Raw genomic sequence first — 20377 nt, 5'->3', positions numbered from 1 at the left:
CTGGTAGCTGTCCCACAACTGCAGAATCAAAGCCATCAGACCTGTCATTTGCACCACCGAGCAAATGGCAGGTTTTTGTCTGAGGCCAGAGCAGTGAAACGTCACAGGCAGTGACAAGCTGAAATGCTCACTGTGGCATGGGGATGGTGACATCTCACAGATGTGCTGCAGTGCACTCCCACAGGCAGGGAGGAGGCAGGCTCAGCATGGATCTGGGAACAAGGGTGTGAGGTGTCCCCCCAGCAGAAAGATACCTGCTTCTCCATTCCATCCCAACACACCAGTACCAGAGGACTCAGATGTGGTACAAGCCTTTTAGGACAGAGAAAAGACCAAGTGGACATTTTGCTTACAAGGAGTTGCCGGCACTGCCTGGCATCACTTCCTTGTGGAGAAATGGAAACTGGACTCTAGTGCACAGCCAAGCATCCTCCCTCCCGCAAAGGTCTTCGATACAACACATTTATTTTGTTCTGTGGAAGTATTGTACAGTACACATACATTACCAGAAGTTTCAGAGCCCTGAGTTGTCATTCTTACTGCCTTCCTGGAATTTCAGAAGAGGGCAAGATCACTTCCCCTTCCCCCATTTTACCTGCAAAGAAACAGGCCAGGAGAAGTCCAAAAACAGAGGCACTTGCTGACAGGACTGGAGATTAACCTTAGAAAGTCGGACTCCCAGTCCACCACTCTCACCACTTGAGTCCTCTTTCCTGGTGCTGGAAGAGAAAACCCTAGTGCCACTTTTCCACAAGGTCTCACTCCTCTGAGAAAACTTCTGTGCACCTAAACAGAAACCAGACTTACTCAGAAGGAGATTGCACAAACTAATATAAACCCTATTGCATTTTAAAGGGACTTACCACCTCTGAGGTGGTAAGTTTTGAGGCATTCTACGTAGGGCTGGGATTCTCTTAAATTCTTTAAGATTGTTTAAGAAAGAGTCAAAAAGGCATTTGCTTCCAGCACAATCCCACTAGAATCTGAGTGGAACTTAACCTGCACAAACGAGGAAAGAAGGTATCATGCACCTACTTTTTCTAAACCACAACACAATAGGGCTCTGGTACCAACTTAACCTCTCTGTGCCACAGAGGAAACTAATGCTGTAAAAGAAAAGGACAGTGCAGTGTGTAATGTGGATTAAGACCCAAAAATAGACAGAAATAGTCAGAAAGACAAATGTGCCATGGAGAGCAGAAGGGAGGGAGGGAGCACCCAGGCCTCTCCCACCAGTTCATGTCAGTATGTGAGATGGTGCATCCGTCTCAGGAGAGCAATGACCCAGTTCCCCAGCTGGGACCCCTTCAGCCACAGAAAGAGTTCATATAAGTTGATCTGCCACAGGCTTATGGCTTCTGTGAGTGAGATCTGGGCCCTCCTGTAAAGCGAGTGACTCTTGCTCCTCTGGTACCTAGAATGAGAGAAACAGCTGCATTAGATCCAGCAGGAAACAGCCCAGGAGGAAGGAGGCCTGTCCTACATCTTCTGCACAACTGACTCTCCCCAGGGATGGGCAATATCCCCCATCTGGAGAAACCCCAGGAAGCAGGGATTTTCTCTAAGCAGTGCTTCTGAGGATCTGGGGACCACATTTCTTAGAATGAATCTGGCAGAAGAGACAGTCTGCTCCCTTGAAAACTCACTTCTCTTTCCACAGCGTGTAGTGATCCTGGGTTATGGCATTCCTTTGCTTCAATGCCCAGCTTCACCTCAGCTCAGAGAGACAGGTGAGCACTCCCTCCTATTGCTTTTCCTGGTAGCACACTTTTAAGAGTCCAGCAATCCTGCCACATAGACTCCAGGAAAAGTATTTCTCCACCTTTCTTTTAGCAGGGGCTAATTGGGATTCATAGGTCACTCATCAGCCCAAGAAATAACTGTTATTTCATCTACAAGGAGGAAGAATCTGAGGCAGAAGTGCATTGATTCATAAGACTCACAGAAGGAAATCACTTGCACAGCTCCTGTTCTGGCTTTTAAACATCAGCCTGATCTTCCGTCAGCCCAATCCCCTCAATCAGGCTGCAGTGAACTTTCAGATCTATGCTACTCACAAATACTGCCTAGTGGTAATGCCTGTAATGGGCAAGAAGACCCTTTTCCTCCCCTTTCTAGGGGGGAAAAATCCTAAACCCTTAACCTAAGGCCTCCAACTCTACCCCTGTCTCCAGCTCCGGTGACAGGTTTGTCCTCTGGAGAGGGTGACAGATGTAAGAACAGCACAGACAGAGGCTGAGATGTGTAACTGAGCAGGGGTAGGACCAGGGGAAGAGATCCACTGCTAACAGTAATAGGCCAAAAGGTTGAGTCAGAGCCTTGTCAGGCCCCCTGAATGGGGCCCTAATAAGCTTTAATGGCCTGACTGGCCTGGAACCACCCCCAACCCTCTGCTCATAGGCCCAGGAACTTCAGTTAATCTCAGACCTGCAGCTTCAGTTCCTGCCTGAGCTACACTTGGAAGAGTAATGGTCCTCAGCTCATGGCCTGCTGTGAAGCCCCATGGCCTGGACCTCAACTCACATATCGACCTCTTTGCTTGACCTCAGCCCTGTCTTGTCACCTGCTTGACAACCATCACATATAATCTACAGATTGACTTTCTGGTTGGTCTTAGACCTGCCCCATCACCAGGATTCTACCTTATCATGTGGACTTTAGATTGGATCCAACCACTGTCTTAGGGTCTGTCCCGCAGCTCCTGCTGCTCCCTGTCTGGCTCTGACGCCTGGGTAAGAGACTCACGTGGCAACAGCCCTGATGCAGCAGCGAGACATGTTGAGGAAGGAGCTGGCACTGGCCCGTGTGTGCAGGGCTGACTCAATCCCCCTTAACAAGTCATTGGTCTTCAGCAGAAGCAGCATCTGGCGGGGAACACTGTTGAGGAGCTGGGTGATCTGGGGCAAGTAAGCTGCAGCGTTGGACCGGATCTCCATGTCCTGTGGCCAGCCAGGTCATGTCAGGGAGAAAAGAGAGAGAAGGAGAGAGTACATGGGAAATCCAGGTCCAGATGCAGCTGAGATTGGCCAGGAAGAGACTGTGTCTTAACAGACCATGACAGTAGGCCAGAAGCTACAGAGCTCTGTCCTGCTTTCCTGCAGACACTGGGCACAGTACTCATAGCACAGATCACTCTTGCCATATCCCATCTGCCCTTCGGTGAGATAAGGACCCATCCCCTCACTGGCAGCGTTAATAGCCTCTCAGGAGAACAGCCACTCACTCCTATCTTGGCTCTTAGTCCTAAGCAGCCTGCAGCAACCACATCTCAATACTGCCCTTGGAGACTTCTCACCTTATCAGCCCCAAAACTGGCTGAGTTTCTGGTAGCAGAATTGCTCAGGAAGGTGGAGGCATGCTGCAAGGACAACCAAGCTGCTTGCTCTTCGCTGCCCCATGCAGCTCATGGCTCTATGCTATATTGATGAAGCCATTTCCAAGGCCCACCTCAAGACAAATCAGTAGAGGTGAGAAAAAATTATGCAGTTAAGCATCATGTTAACCCAAGAGATAAAAATCATCAAATTGTCATCTGTCAGATCTAGATCTATATCCTGTATGACAGCAGCCAATAGCAGATAATTAAGGAAAGAGTGTAAGTTCAAAGCAATCCTTCATTTTCTCTGGTTCTCCAGTTCTCCAGATTCCAACAAACACATTGCCTACTGAAAGAACCCAGTGATAACATAGGGAGTACAGCCTGAGCCATTGAAGATGAGTTCCTCTCCAAATACAAGCTACCAGAGCAAGCAAGATAGTCAGCCGTGCCTCTTCATGTTTTTAGATCTGAGAGTTCCTTCACCATCCCAGAAAATGTAGCACAGTGTAGCTGGGAGCTGATCCTATACACATACCTTGTCCCTACCTCTTCCTAGAGAGGCCATGACATGAAATCCAAAGACAAGTCTCTGGAACATCTGAAATCTACAAAATCCAGGAGGACACATGCAGGGGGGCAGTAAATAACTTCATACAGGAAGGAGGCTTCTTTGTGGGAAATGACAGCTCTAAAGCCTTGTCTCCTGTGGAATGAGGGATGGCCTATATTGTATGATGTGGGATCTCACACTCTTTGTGAACTTCAAACTTATTATAAAGGAACAGACCTGCACAAACTGAGTGTGCTGGTCATGATGGTCAGAGATGTACACAGCTCACACACCACCATGGTTGCTGTTAACAAACCAATCTTTGTGTCATCCTGCCTCCATCATTGACCAGATACACAAGGCTTGAGCAAGAAGATGCTTAGCTCTCCTAAGTGTTGTTTTATTCCATTATTTGTTGGCAGAAAATTCCTCCCTGATTATCCCTTATCCCTTTCTCCAGCCAGCATCATTGCAGAGCTTACATTATTTTCCAGACATAGGCTTTCTTTTCTATTTCTTTTCCTTCTATTTTTAGCTCCAGCTGCTTGTCCACATCACAAAACAACCACATGATCAGTCATCAGAACTGTCACTTTCTGTCAAGGGCAAAGCCTGTGTGCAGAGGAAGAAATAAGCTAAGCCACAGGACCTGAGAAAAGCCCCTTGGCTGCAGCTGCTGAGGCTGCTGCAGGATGCAGCAAAAGACATCATTAAATCAGATGGGATGAGGCTAGCAGCTACCCTGAGCAATCAGCTTCCTGGTCCTGGCTTAAGGCAGGAACAACTATACCTATGGCAATGCTCTTACATTTGCCCAGCCTGCACCTAAACTCTCCAGTAACATCAATCAAAACCTCCCCAGACCACCTACACTGGCATTTCACTGCTTTGCCACTAGATATGACTTTTCTCTTGTTTAGCTGAATTTAAACCCATGACTGCTTGTCCTGCTTGCAGCACTAGAAAATCACTTCTACAACTCTTCCTGACCTGCTTTTGCAGATTTTTTTCTGAGCTAACTTGCTCAGACTTACGTCATGGGTTGCTTGGCCACTAGTCCTTGTAGATTCCTATGGACTTGCCCCAGTTTCATCAGACCTTTCTCAAGATGCAGCATCCCAGACTGAGTACAGCATTACAGATAAGATTTTGTTTCAGGAAGGTTGTTTCCTTGTCTCACAGGCTATTGCCATGTTGATACATCCTCAGGCACACTCTCTGGAGCTCTGTACTGATGGTACCTGCCTACACAGCGCTCAGCTCTTGCTGCTGATAAGATCTTTCAAATTCACCTCTAAAGTAAGGGCAAGCAGCAGCTCATTTCCTAATGCCACAGCAAATCTGCTCAGCTCCCCATTATCTGCTGGAGGATTATCTAGTTTCAGCATTAATTGTGTCATGTAGGCAAAGACAACAGAGCTGGTTCCATACACACACTTCAACTCAATGACAAAGTTCATTAGCACACACAGGGTACCATGTAGCTGCAGCTACACCTCTGGTGTAACCTTCACAAGCAAGTTAGGAATAACATTGCTCACTAAGTCAGATTCAACACTGGCCTTGTAGTATTGGAGTCAATGCTGTGCCAATTTGCTTTGGCACCTCTGAATTTTCTTCTGGAGCTGGTAGCTCCAAAACTCACCAGATCAAGCACAAATCTGTCAGACAGCCATCATATTATTTCTGCTGTGCAGAAAATTAACTCAGATAATTGGGAGGGAGGGGGTCCATTACCCAAGGAATCTGACCTATTCATTGCTATGGATAATGGCAAGCCCATACAGCAAATTCTGCCACATCCATCAAAATGAAGGAACTTTTGGAAGAGAATTTCATAGGACAATATTATAATGCTACTTAAATTAATTTCATCCGCTCTACTACAGATGTGTGCAGATAAAACCATAGGATACAACACACTTCTACTTACTCGTCCATTGGCTGAATCACATCACTTATGTTCTCCTCTAGAAACAGCACAATTGGCAGGGCTGCTACTATTCTTAAGGTGGTGTATTGTGTGTATCAGGTGTGCAAGGAGGCACGAGAAGGATCCCAGCACGTGTGGATACGAAAGGGTGGAAAATGTAAGTGGCAATTTCCCAGATTTGTAGTGACTGAGTTGACAAGATCTGCAGTTAAGCAACCTTGACTCCAAGTTAATAGGGTTTTTGATTGGGAGGTAATTTCCAGGGTTTTTTAGGAGTTTATATCAGTGCTGATAGTCATTTACATGAATAGTGATAATGCATTATCCTTCTCATGTCTTCCCACTAAACCTTTATGTCTCCTGTACCTTATCCTAGCCTCCTTGACGGTTTCCTGAACAGCTGCATTCAATATTTTGATAATGCATTATCCTTCTCATGTCTTCCCACTAAACCTTTATGTCTCCTGTACCTTATCCTGAACAGCTGCATTCAATATTATTTTAAGAAAAGGACAATCCACTAATATTTCCCCAGCCAGAAATGGTGAATACGTAGGTATTAAAATATTTTTAAAAACTGAAGCAGCCCATGACAAGTCAATCTGGGAAATTAAATTCAGCCACTATAAAACATATTGCAGAAGGAGTCCTGGCTTTTTTCTAGATCAGCTATCACTGTAGAAATTGCTACAGAGCTGCCAGGGATTGCCCAGCACTGCTGTATTATCAGTGGTGCAAGTGATTTCAACATGGAAAGGTACTGAGGAGAAGCAAGGGAACATGTTAGAGAAGGACACACAAGACCTACCTCACTGGCAGAGACTGGTGACTGGTCAATGCCCCTGTTGACAGACTCCCAAGATCTGGCAGTCAGCATGCAGGCAAAGAGAGGATACAAATCCCCTGCCCCAAGCCGCCGGCTGTACTTCTGCACCCTCTTCATATCAGCCTTGATGAGGGCTTGCCAAAGGCGGCAGTAGTCCATGCGAAATGACTCGCTCAGCACCTGGGAAGGGAGACATGGTCCACAGAAGCCCACAGAGGACAGGAAACAGGGGGAAAAGTCTTCCATCCCTTACCTGTGCCCTATCCTCCATTTCAGTCAAAAAATATCATTAGAGGGTTACGGAACTATTAGGCAAAACTTATTCATGTGTGCTTAGAGAGGCAAGGCTGCAGTCTGATGCCCAAAGGCAGCCTCACAAGTCCCTGGAAGCCTCTCACACCTACATACCTGGTAGAGTCCATGATCCAGGAGAATAATGTGAGCCTTGCCAGAGGCTGGACACTTCTTCACTAGCACATTGCCTGGGTGTGGGTCACAGTGCACAAAGCCATTCACAAAGATCATTTCGCTGTAGAGCTTCCCCAAGTTGCGAGAGATCTGTGAGGAGACAAGAGATGGTCACACACTGCCACCCACAGTAGGGTGCTTGCTGGGGAAGGGAGGCAGCCTCTGTGTGACAACCCAGGAAGCAAGGGTCTGTACATGCTCATATCCCCACGCAGAGCTCCTGCAGCTCCTCACACTGATGGAGGCACAGGGTGGCTGCAGGCATCTACAGGTAGCAGGGGATTCACACACGGATCCATGCAGGGAGCACCATGAAGGTGTTTGTGGGATCACGGGTTATTTAAAGACACTTTTCTAGCATAAAAAAATAAGAGATAGTACCTGTGGGTAGGAATGGGGTTTCTGGTAATGAGGAAGGTGGGACAGCAGATAGTGGCAGACATGCATTCCCAGGCAAGGCAGGGAAATTGCTCCTGGGGTGGGTGAGACTGCTTGGAGGAAGACTCAGGTGTTTCCATCCATGGACGGCAGCAGGATACAGTGGAGAAGGGGTGAGGGGAGACTCAGCCAGACAGTCTGCTCACCAGAATGAACATCTCCCCTCCCTTCATCACACTGTCCCCCACTTTCCCTCTTCCTTTCCTCAAACCCATGCTAATCTGATTTGCAATGTCTGTGACCATGAGGAAGCACAGAAAAGCTGTTTAAAACATCCTGTCACTGCTGTGTCCCTCCATACTACTGCTCCTTATCACCAAGAGATGTTATTAAAGTTAAAAACCTCCTAGGAGAAAGCACACATCCCCAGGACATGAGATCAAACCCTTGCCACACACTAACACAGCAGCCTTGCCCTGCTATCCCACTACCAGCCCTCCCTGCCATCCCAAGAGGCACAGTGCTTCACAGCAGAGTGCTGAACAAGCAATTAAAAGACAGTTGTTATAAATTATTCCAAGCATATCTCCCGACACACTCTCTAAGCAGCAAACTGGCAGCTGTTCCCATAAGCAGAGGTGGTAGAAGAGGTAACAGGGATAGTAATGACAGCTCATCACGCAGAAAACCAGACAGACAAGAAAGGGCTTGCTTTAGCCACCTCTGAAACATGGCCACCTCTGAGAAGAGCATGCACTATGAACAGTGGCCAAGTAACTACAAATGAGGAAAAATAACAAGAACCCTTCCTGCAGCACAACAACAGGGACAGTGTAGGATCAGGTGAAACCATCCTCTGTCCGTCAGGTGGGACCTGGAACCACTGCTGAATCACGTGAATGCTGGCCCGCCCCATGATGAATCACTCACACAGATGGAACAGCACAGCCCTGTGATCTCCTGTACTGCAGCTTCACCAATGCCATGCAGGTGTTATTTTAAGTAATGACTGAGAGGAGTGATATTTCCCTTCTGAATCACCAGCAGAGATCACCAGAGCCATGAAGTGACCCTTACAAGTCTCCTTGATTGGTAAGCTCTAAAATTAGATAGGATCAAAGTACCAGGTGCTGTGATCTCACATAAGAGCTGAGTAGCCCTTGCTGACAGTCCAAGGACATGCCAAATAGTGCTTTAAGCCCATCACGTAATTCATTCACAAAGCCTCCCAGGGACCCATAGACCAGAAGGAATGGACTCAGACTTTATGACTGATCACAGCATCAGTCCTGACACTGGTGCACACACTGGGCTAACAACACTCGGCCCTCACTGTCTCAGCCGCTTGTTCTCCAAGGGCATGGAAAAACACAGAATTGCATGGAAAAACACAGAATTTTAGAAGATGAGGACTTGGGGACAAACTGGGGACCAACGTGATGCCTCATACCCATCAAGCACAAGTCCAGGCTGGGAGTTCTGCAAACCTATTGACTGGTCATGGCCAAAGGGGTCGTGCTACCTCCATCCTTAGAGGTTTTACAGACCTGGCTGGCTAACACCCTGAGTATGCTGGTCTGACCTCATAACTGACCCTGCCTTCGAAGATTTGATAGAAACCTTCCTGAGGTTCCCTTCCAAACCCAAATATCCTAGGATCCTACAGAAATGCCTCTCATCAGATTATCCATGCCACCCTCATTAACAGCATCTTATGATATGGCTGCAAGTTCCAGATGCAGAGATGGTCCCCCCCTCCTGAGTCACCATCAGCAGAAAAATTACTAAGTAGATCCATGGTCATAACCTCTTACAGTCTGTAATGCAACACAAAAGCAGCTTGAGATCCATCTTCCCATCCTCCCATGAAAACAAGAGGGGTCATAGCTCTGCTCAGACTCACAGGCTGAGTCATGGGTAGAAGACAATGTTCACTGCAAGATCCCCATCCTGTTGGCTCTTCGTTGCTGTTCTTATATTTATCTATTCCTCAACATACAACCTTGAATATCTCCAGTATCTCAACTAAACTTTGACTTCCTTAAGACATACGAATGTATTTCTGTACTATTTCATACAGAAAGCATACAGAAGATATGTTACAGGGATTTATGATGCAAGTACATAAACAGTCTTCACTTTCAGAAAAAATTTACCATGAAGCTGTGGTGCACACTGAAGTATTTTCATATAATTTTGTCTGTTGTCATACCTCTAAAATAGGTACAAAATAAATTAAGAAAGAAAGCACTGTCAAATACTGTCAAATTCTAAACAAAATAGGAAGCTTTACACTCTAGGTCTTAAAGTGTAGTATGTGAATAGTGACCTACCATCATAATTCAGAAAAAGAGTTCACATTTCTCGAAAAAAAGTTTAGGAAAAAAACCCCATGCAACCTTTATATACATTAATTCTTCAGTACTGTGTCTTGTCACTTCAGGCCCTTATTCTACCCTTATTGAGAAGGCTACTGGATAAATAATAACTACAGAATTCACTCTGGAAGAACACGGCTAGGTGAAACGAGAAAACAGACTTATAAAAACCTCTGTTCAGGAGAAGGGAGGAATTCAGCACACATTTAGGCTACATAAGACCTCAGGGTGAAGGTGCATCACAAATTAGAAAAATGGTTGCAATGATTTACAGAAGCACAGGCCACAGTTAACACACAGGCTTTTTCTTATGACACAGAGAGGTCATCAGTCCTTTCCCTGTTTATCATCCAACAAAACAAGGTTTTTATCATTACCCGTGTCCCCCAGCATTGTTCTGCTGCACACTGTAAAAAACTAATAATCTTGGAATTCTGCATTCACTTCCAGACACCTCGTTAACTCAAGAGATACAGACTACACAGAGGGAGTTCAGAGAAAGCAAATAAATGAGCAGGATGCAGGAGGCATTTACTTGGGATAAAGAGTAAAAGAGCTGAAGATTCCTAAGTTGGCTGAGGAATGGCAGAGGAGGAACAGTCTACCAGTTAGGAGGTTTGAATAGCAAGGAAGCAGAAGCACCTGTAGTTCTGTACGTGCTACAAGAAATACAACCAGGCAAAAGTGGGTGTCCTCATGAATGGCATAGTTTAGGCGTAACACATAAGAACAAAAACTATGATGATCAGCAAGCAGAACTTAGCTCGATATATCAGGACAACATCAGGCTCTGGGTCTTGACAGAGGCATGTCCCTGCCTTTTGCTAGAAGGAGTGTTATTGCCTAAAAGAAGTTAAATTTGCCTGTCTGTGCTGCAGCAGAATATGATGACTACAGTCACTAAGTGAGCCTGTGGTCTTTACCAGTCAATGCAAATACCAACCTGCCACTACCAAATTATGTGACACAACCATGACACCATGTCAGGCAAACCATGCATTTTCAGGCCAGTGTTTTCATTTTGAAAAAAACAGACCTGAGGAATAAACAGATGGCTAACAACAATCAAACAATGGAGTGACAGATACATGTATAACAGCTGGACTTCAGAGCAACCTAAGCACATGAAGTGTGCTCAATCCAACTTCTCGCTTGACATTGCTCCTTTTTATTCCTTTCTACCACTTCAGTCCTCAAGGCCAAAAAGTGCTATTGTTACTCTGGTCCTCCGCTACAATGTCAGACCTCCCAGTTTGGTGTCATCAACAATCTCCTTGATACAGTTCTGTTTGTGTCGAGGTCATCACCAATTTGTTAAATGAAATCTGTTTGTAGATCAAATCTCATTGCTTCTATGAGTTTCTTACCTACTTTGCAATTTTCCTACTAATCCCCACTTCTTCTCGTTAATGGAGTCATATCCAGTGTACCAAATATTTTAACAAGTACACCTACTGCATTTCTGTCACCTAACTCAGAGGATCCCAAGCTGCAGGGCAGGTACCAGCAGTGATATATTTCTTCTTGTATATGTATACAGCCACAATATGTTGCTGCCATCAGTTTTGAAAGCCTAGACAACCTGTCACCCTTGTCCCTCTACGCAACTCTCCTCTCAACCAATCAGCACACCCTCTGACAGAGCAATGTGACAACAACAAAACTCTAGAAAGTTCACCACAACTGAGCATCTTTAAAAACACCAATACAGAAGAGTTAGCAAGAAACCTCTCAGAAAAGAAAGAAGGCATGCAAATTTGAGTTAATGAGTATTCCTACAGTAAAAAGTACATATATCATGCTCATGGGTAGCACGATATAATGCAATGTAACCAACCAGCTTGGGTTACCTGGGCAAAGTCACTGATACTTTCCTGGACTTGTGAGCAAGCTGAAGTGGTTCTGGCTCTATGCCTCTAACTGACATGAAGAAGAGAAAAAGCAAAGAAAAAAACACTGTGTCACAGTCCTGTAGAGATGATCTCACTGCCTGCCCCTGATAAGTCCTAGATGAAACTGCCTGATAGGGCATCATCCCTTTCCATCCCACCTCCATCTGTGACTGTCTCTTTAGATCAGAAGCAGATACTAGTCTCTGGCCTTAATTTGGCTGTAATATTTGCCAATTATTTTAAGAGATGGCGACACTAACTTCTATTGATCTCATTAAAAGTAAAGGTCGTTGTGCAGCTCATTTCTCAGGGCTCAATATTACCTCCTCCGGCCAAAATAATAGCATTGATTTTGGAACCTTAATCGAAGGTTAATTGGATTGAAGACTGTATTGGGTTTTTGCTTGCTTTCATTGTTGTTATTACAGCCATTGTCTAAGGTTTTGCTTAATCCTGCTAGGGCAATTCTAGCCAATTAAACTGTGTCAAATTAGCAAAGGGTGTGGATGGAGAATAGCCACAATTTGAAGCCTTCTCTGCCTCTGCTCTGAAATGGCTCTGATCCATAATAGATTAGGGTGGTCACACAAGAGATCTGATTTCACACTCTGTGATCCACTTGTGAGGACCAAAAGTGCTCTGTTTGGCAGTACTATTACTATGCAGTGATCTAGCATCCCAGCAAGATCATGTCTGAACACACTTGAAGATACAGGAATAGTTTTTAGGACTCCTGGAGTGCACTCCCAGCATGCCCTGTATTCTCTGCTGGGGACTCAGGAAATTATTTTCATGCTCAATGCTCCATATTCCATGGCAGTTAAGTGGGAAGAAATACTCTGATTTACCCACCCGAGGAAGTGAGGGACTAACTCGCCAAGTTTGCACAGATTCTCAAAAGGGCACAGCTAGAGAAGACTAGTCATTGGTTTTTTATCTCTGTCAGACCCAAAATGACCATGGAGATCATTTCCCTTCATTTTAAATGAAGTTGTATTTCCTTGGATTTAATGTAAAGCATCTTGTTGAGACTTAAGCAATTGATTGGCATTGATGCTCAATACCACCTAGCAGTAAGAAACAGGTCTGAGTGTAATTTAACTCTTTTACGTGGTGTCTGTGCACAGTTCAAAAGCTGAAAATACCAGAGGTCGCTACTCCTGCTTATCAGTGCCTTGTGAATTTCACTAAGCTTCAGACAAGATGAAATGTAAGAGAATCTGCAAAGAAACCTCTCTCCAGACTAACTCAGTAAGTGCAAAGAGCAAGAATGGCCATTTTCCCTAGAAACAGTGTTCTTCTCTATGCTCTGCTTCATCTAACACTTCAGTGTTACATGCACAAATACTTCAGACATGAGAGGTTTCCACTGCTGACAAAAGGATCCCACCCTGGGAAATTCCACTTAAATTTTAGCAGCTACACAGCTACAGCTCCTGACTCTTGGCAGAAGGGTAAATCCCACACTGAAGCTTGTTTCAAGTTGCAAAGCCGTCAGCTACAGGAAGGTACCGGGCTCTTTATCGAGCTAAGAGATACTGTTTCAGTGCAGAATCCATTTAGTAACAGAAAGAAGAAAAACACCACAGTAGGATGGAGTAACAGATGGCAATAATTGTGCACAGTAGCTCATCTTAAGTACCTTAGCTGTTTGCTTTCAATTCTCAGCAGGACAAAACACTTTTCTGACTTCTGAATCAACCATGGCTCGTGACCAGGCTCTTAGCAAGCTGAAGTACATGGTATCGTTTCCTTTCCCTGACTCAAATCCAAATCAAGCTGATCTTGGGGACTCTTCACTTTGCTGCCTGAGCTGGCTGGTTAGTTTGAGGCTATAAAGCACGTGCTATGAGCATATCTGGAAGATCCACAGGTCCTAGAGCCCACTGATACAGCAGTCTCTGCAGAGACAGGCAGAGAATCCACAAAGAAGGACACGGAGAACCCATGTGGCAGACCAAAGATAATGTTAAGGTTTTTATACAAATACAAATGAATCAGGTATAATCAGAATGGATACAAAAGAAACATTTGTGCCATTTGGGATCTTCTTTAAAAATCCATGCTCTAAGAAGCCATGCTGCCCTTCCTTTCCTCCTGTATACAGTATGCTACAAATCCATTGAGAGCCCTTCGGTCTAATTTTTCTCTCTTCCCTGTTCTACCCACTTCTTCCAAATATACCTTCCCATCCAGGACTACAAATGTTATTGTGTTTTAAAGCTGGAAGAGCCCCGCCCCGTTTCCAGATGCCCCCTTCTTAGCCCTGCTATGTTCTGGTCTTCCCTTAAAATTCCTGCCAGCTCATTCTTAGTAACTCCCCTCTCCAAATTTCCTTTTCACTGTCAATATCCCAGTTGCATGTTCCTTCTCAGCTACATTACAGTGTACAAGTACACTTGCACATGAATAAGTAACTGTTCCACAGGCAGATATTTCAATGTTTGCACTTGTCTTTAAAAATCAAAGCCTTCTCTGATTAAATGCCATTACAATCCAGCACTTGGACGGATCCAGAGAGATTAATGTGCTTTTGGGCAGCTTTAATGATAATCCTGCTACAGACGGTATTAAGTAAATGTCAGTAACCTGGTTTGAAGGGAGTTTTCACCTCAGGGATCCTTTCCATTTAGAGGAGAGAGGCTCAGCTTGCTTTTCAAGGCTGCATTGTCACAGAAAAGAAATCCTGCTTAGTGAAGACTCCTCTTCCTCCACCCCATAAAACAAAATGGAGTAAAACAATAGAGGGACTGATAAAATAAATATATTTGGGTGATTTATAGGGAGCTAATGCATCTCTTGAAAGCCGAGATTGCTGCCATATTATAAACCAGGTCACAGTTTTGGAACCTGGGTTGCCACCCCCTTTCATGTTCCTTTCAGGGTCTGCTGCCTTTTGCTCATCTCCCCACTATGCCATGCAGTTCTTTACCCAGGGCCAACAACAGCAGCAGCCAACAATTAACCGAGGCACTATTTGTCCCCATCTGCTGCACCTTGCCACAGGAGAAGTCTGGGGTGTGCACTGCCCCTATCTCATCTTACTGTGGCCATAATAACACATTCTCTTTTCCCATCACATGATGCTGGCTAGCTCAGTATTCCCACCTTTCTACCTTGCTTTGTTGGCAATCAGTAGAAGTTAATCATTAATTTCAGGCAACAAGGAGAGAAAAGGAAGAAAGAAAATTCAGTCCTAGTCCTACCACTGAGCTCAGTAACATCCTCTACCTGATGGATGGCTGGAACTCTCTAAGGCTTATATTTTGCAGTAGTAGAAGTCTGTTGACAATTTTTTAAAAACTACTTCTTAGCTATTCTTTAGAGACTAGCTCAGACTCAGCAAAGTACGTGATTTCACTGCTGCATGGATGTATTGTGCCTAGTCATCACAAAACAACCTTCCCAAAGGCATGGATAAACAAAAAAATTAGCAGAAATTTTCACCCTACATTGCTCCTATCACAAGCAAAAGCCTCTGCAAGTTAGATAAACTGAGATTAGCTGTTTCTCTACAACTGTGCTATCTCCAGCAGTCTGAGAAAATTCAAAGAAAATCCAGGGAGCTACACACTATGCTAACTATCTCAATCTCAAAATGGATCTGCTGTCTGAGACCTATGAGGAAGCCCACCTCAAAATCGAAATGTAGATATTGCTCAAGAGCTCTTCCGCTAATTCATCAAAACAAGCCCTTCTGACTCTCAAGACCTAAGGAATATTCACTCTTCTATCTGAGCAGATGGGCTAGATTTCACCTCTGCCTATAGCAAAACTATAGGATAAATTCACTCAAAGAAACAACTCACTTTGGACAGTTGACTTGTCCAGATGAATGAAGCTGACCACATTTTGCTACAGACAGAACTTTAACAAAGTCCATGAGATAAAAATAATCATAAATTGAAGTTGCTCCTTTAGGGTAACAGGAACTTCCATCCTGGAACAAATCATGAGTGTCTTTAATGTAGGAGCAAGGTCATCTTTTACTATGTTACCTTGAAGATCTTCCTAGCTCTGAAGCCTACAGGAAAGTATTCCTCGAAAGGAATTATGTACTTTTCCAAAGAGCACAAGAACAGAGATCTCTCAGATTGATTGCTCTGTTCACATTTGTGTGTATTTATTCTCCTGTCCCATCCCATCCTGTCGGCTTCCATTTTGCATCAAGGTCAAAATCAGTTTTGCATTGCTCAGCACGCAATTCAAAGACAGCTGAGAAGCTACCTCATTGACATTGATGCCATTCCTCTCCATATAGGCCCTGTCATTCACTTGTCCCCCTTCCATAAACTCCATGAGAAGGACACGCCTTGTGGAGAGCTCCCAGTAGATCCTGGGGACCTGAAACAGAAACAGATGGGTTAGGTCAGGCAACAGCTTGGGAAAGGAAGGAGAATATATCACACAAATCCCAGAAAAGGAGTAAAAATGGAAGCAGCTGAAGTGAGGACTTGGCTTTTTTGATGAGCACAAGGGAGGTAAGTCTGCTCTTCCACAGGAGAGCAGCAATGTGTAGAAGGATAATACACCAATTCAACTAAACTAGGATCTGATCTCATGCAACATTTCTGACCACACTCTACAGGAATCTGACCACCTCCCATTCCCAGTGATGTCTGAGATACCTTTCTTACCTGTTCTGCAGCTCCTCTAGCTGGGCTGTTTAACTAGTACCTATTGCAAGTTTCTGAAATCCACTCAGTTCCTTTAGACAGGAACTGCATCTTGTTTGCTATGCACAGGGTCCACTTATGCAGCTTTAAAAATAAGCCATCATCATAAATTGTATCTCCGCAGTGCCCCTTGGAACACGAATGTCTTTGAGCTGACAAACCCTGCATACTTAGGCCATCTGCAATCGAACTGGGAGAAAAATCAAGTGTCAAAAATAAGGGACTTGTCACAGAAACCCTGTGAGACCCCTAATTATCTTATTGCCAACAACACAGTAATGAGTGTAAAATGTCAAAGCAGTTTTCATTCAAGCTGTGGTAGATCAAGCTTAGTGAGGTACCAGCAAAGAGGTCTGGTGTCATCCAGGTAGGCAGTGACTAAAGTGTCACTCAGGCTGGCTCCCCATTTTCCAGCCTCCCTCTCCAGACAAAATTCTCCCATGCTGAAGTCCCTATTGTCAAGAACCATTTTGCTGAATTCCCTTTTGAAATTTTGAATGTTACTGTCCTCAGTCTGCCCAAATCTTCTTTTGCACATGGGTGAAGCCACATTTGTACATTTTAGCAAAGACATAAGGGAGCTCCACTCACTCTCATTACTACCCCCTATTACTATGACAGACATAACAATTTTGGATCATACAAATAGTAAGCCAGCTGTGCAGTCCCCTCTCCTCACCCTCCTGACTCCACCATGGACTCAGGACCAGCACCTCAGGGCAGGAAAGGAAGTGGTAAGAGATGTTGTCCATCAGCAGACCAAAACAAGGGGATGACCAGCCAGGCCACTGTAGCTCATCATAGCTCCTGAACAAGCACAAACTTGTTCCTTTTAAAGCTTGTTGCTTTTAACTGTTGACAATATCCCAGTCCCTTACCAACTAGCTGCTTCCCTCCTGTTCCTGTCCTAGAGAGACCACTTCTACTTTACCACGTGTGTGCCACTTTAGATCAAAGCCTCCTTTGCTTAGCAATTTCAGTGTCCCTCAGTCCCATCATCCAACACCCCAGTACACTTTGCATGTGAACCTTGCTTAGACTTTGATGCCATAGATCCACTATGAGCAAGGGAGATTCAGACACTCACAGCCTTCCCAGGTTATCTGCATGCCCATTCTTTGCAGTTAGAACGGTGAGAAAGCCTGCTAATTCCAAAGCTAACAGTTCCCCATCCCATGTAGCTCACTGATCCCTTAGCTTACTTCCGATGACACTCAGTCTTGTCTCAGGATTTACATGGGCAAGTCAGTGGGCTTGTAAAGCCCTATTCATGCTGTTGGAGATGCCTCTCTCAATCACAGCCAAATTCTTCAGTGATTTTTTAAATTACTCACAGATGTTTGGCTCTAATGCTTGTGTGTGGAAATAATTTATCTCTGGCTTTAAAAGCTCCAACAGGTTCACAGCACAAAATCTACTTCTCAGCTTTCTAGCATGTTTAGGAAAATTTATGATACAGAAGCCCAATTCTTCTGCTGCTTTTAGGTGATGAACACGTCTCTGAATTGGCAGGTCAGACAGGAGGATCCATTATTTAGCCATCTCAAGTAATTTGTTATTGTTACACATATTGATATAATGATAGCTCCTTACCCCAGCAAGGAGGTGATTGGCCATCTCCATGGGGATTTACTTCACAGTATGCTACTTACAGCTGCAATGGACACACTCTCTAAGGTGCATCACTTCTGATAAGCACCCACTCACCAAAACCACTGGCCTATGGCCTTCCATGTGGTGCCTTTTAGCTATCTGTGTCTATGGGAAAGCCACTGCTGCCACCAGGCTCCAAAAGGACTTCTCCAAAGCTGGCATTAGGCAACATGGAATTACATCCCTTACATGGAAGGAGCAAGGAAAAATGGATATATCAGCCTGTAAAGCCTAACTAAAACTCACCTTATTTCAGACCTCTGACATCTTGAGACTTCTGCATAAACAGGAGGGGACTGGCTCGTTTAGAAGTGTGTATCCACGAAGGTCCACAGGACGTGTTTTTTGCTGCCTTTTTGTATGTACCACGGGCAGAGTGACATCAGTGACTGCAACCATGGCAGTCACTGATGTCACTGTTTCCAGAAAGCACACACTGGAGGCTTGAGTGTCTTGTATGTCAGCAAAAGATTTCTGCATGTGTGACTTTGAAGATGTGGCCTTATGTCTTTCCAAGACTGAGATGTGTACATGTCTGGTTGTACTTGAGACATTTATCAGTAACATAAGTATGCGGCAGGGGAGGTGGGCTAAAAGTATCAGTGGGGAAGACCACATATGAGTGCAATTTGGTTTCTGTATGAAGTAACATGAATGCACTAGCCACACATGTGTATAAAGGATAAATGTCCAATTCTAGGGTGAGAAAGTAGGAAGGACTCATGTGAATATGCTTCTTCTTGAGACACAAGATGTCCTCAATACTACTTGACATCATCAGTTTCAGTCTAGCTTTTCTGTTCTATGTCCATTTCCTGCCCTTAGTTGAGATAGAGCCCAAGGAAAGGTAGCACCAGATGGCTCAGTAAAGAATGGCAAATTCACAGTCTCTGAACAAGTCCAAAAAGAAAATGAAATTCAGAAAGAAAACTTGGGAAAATGAGCAGCAGGCTCCAGAGACTGCTGGTCGCAAGTCACCACTCCTGACCCAACAGAGTGCATTCAGTAGGAAACAAACAAGGAGAAAGCAGGTCTCAGAGCATTTTCTGGTCTGTATTAGCAGAGCAGTCTAGGATGAACAACACAGAGGGGCTGAACTCCATTTTCCCTCCTTATGGTTCCTCCACTTGGTGAATGAGGGGCATAAGACACAGAAAGGGAGACTATAAATGCACATACATAGAGAGAAATATGTGTTTCCTCACCTTCAGGAAGTCAAAGTTTCTGAGCATATGAGCAACCTTCTCAGCATTTCTGCCTTCATTGAGGAAATCCAGCTCCAAGGGCAAATTCTTCTTTGCTTCTTCCACCAGCCACATGAACTCAAAATCTGGAAAAATCTGTTTCACAACTAGGAGGAGAACCTGAGAACAAGGAAAGAGACAATCAGTTTCATCCTGGCTCCAAAACCACACAGCTACACACAGTGCTGTTTTGATAGGATCATTCCATGTAACTTACAGATAAGAAAAACAAGTGCTTTTAGGGTTCCTGCAGTATCACAACACAGTGTCATGCCTTGGTCACGTAACCCAAATTCTGGCCTACATTTCCACAGAGAAAGGCACATCTAGGAGTTAAATGATGGCACACACATCATTTGCTGCCTAGAAGTAACAGAACAAAGCTCTGGAGAAGAGAGCACAAGGCCAGATCTCACCAAGGGTGTTGTCCTGGAGCAATTATCTTCTGAGTCCTATAATTCTACAAGTCATTCTCTGGCTTCATTTGAACAGCTCTCAGATAATGTAGACAAGGAAGATCTAAAGTAAGACTTGTCACCTCTATGTTTCTTCTTCCACTGCTGAGCACAGAAAATCCTCTGGGCAGTTCAAAGAAGACAGTGGAGTTTGGATACAGAAAGTAGGCTACAGATCTTTAAATAACACTTCTGGTGGAGCTCAGAGGGCACGTTGCTCTTCAGCATCAAGCAAAGCCATTCTCACAAGGCTGAGGAGGTATTTCCCAAGTATCATATATTCACCACATGGAATGTTCTTCTTAAAGAGATTAGATATTCAGCAAGACAGCACCTTGAAAATCCCAGCCAAAAAGTTCCTTGAAACATTTAATTGAAGCAACATTTAAGGGGTGAGTGAATCAACATTACACAACTGGATGGCATAATCAAAGCTGCACAGCAGCCAAGTATACTTTCTGTTCATACAAAGGGACAGTTTCTCCACCAGAGCTGCAAATTTACACAAGCTGACAATTTGGACCACACCTTAAGGAAAATTTATTTTTGGCTGTTTTTAACTGAGTCATAAAACAAGTAAAAAAACCATAAAAATAGAATGCACT

At 44.4% G+C, this 20377-nt stretch overlaps 1 protein-coding gene across 4 annotated transcripts in view; it reads right to left on the bottom strand.

Annotated features, from left to right (window-relative positions):
* Nucleotides 1-447: 447 nt before the first annotated feature.
* ADCK1 (aarF domain containing kinase 1) overlaps nucleotides 448-20377 on the bottom strand; it is a 75421-nt gene continuing 55491 nt past the window's right edge. For all 4 annotated transcript variants that reach the window (XM_041399442.1, XM_041399469.1, XM_041399451.1 and 1 more), the window contains 6 exons: nucleotides 19279-19437; nucleotides 15972-16088; nucleotides 7037-7186; nucleotides 6611-6808; nucleotides 2746-2939; nucleotides 448-1414 (listed from right to left, as the gene is read on the bottom strand). In XM_041399442.1, the coding sequence (XP_041255376.1) occupies nucleotides 1243-1414; nucleotides 2746-2939; nucleotides 6611-6808; nucleotides 7037-7186; nucleotides 15972-16088; nucleotides 19279-19437 (990 nt within the window). In that variant the 3' untranslated portion in view covers nucleotides 448-1242. The remainder of the gene's footprint in view (nucleotides 1415-2745; nucleotides 2940-6610; nucleotides 6809-7036; nucleotides 7187-15971; nucleotides 16089-19278; nucleotides 19438-20377) is intronic.

This window comes from Onychostruthus taczanowskii, unplaced genomic scaffold, assembly GCF_017590055.1.
Source record: "Onychostruthus taczanowskii isolate IOZ18803 unplaced genomic scaffold, ASM1759005v1 scaffold1, whole genome shotgun sequence".
Classification (NCBI taxonomy): Eukaryota; Metazoa; Chordata; class Aves; order Passeriformes; family Passeridae; genus Onychostruthus; species Onychostruthus taczanowskii.
Note: the sequence above shows the minus strand (reverse complement) of the source record. Positions and strands in the feature narration are given on the sequence as shown.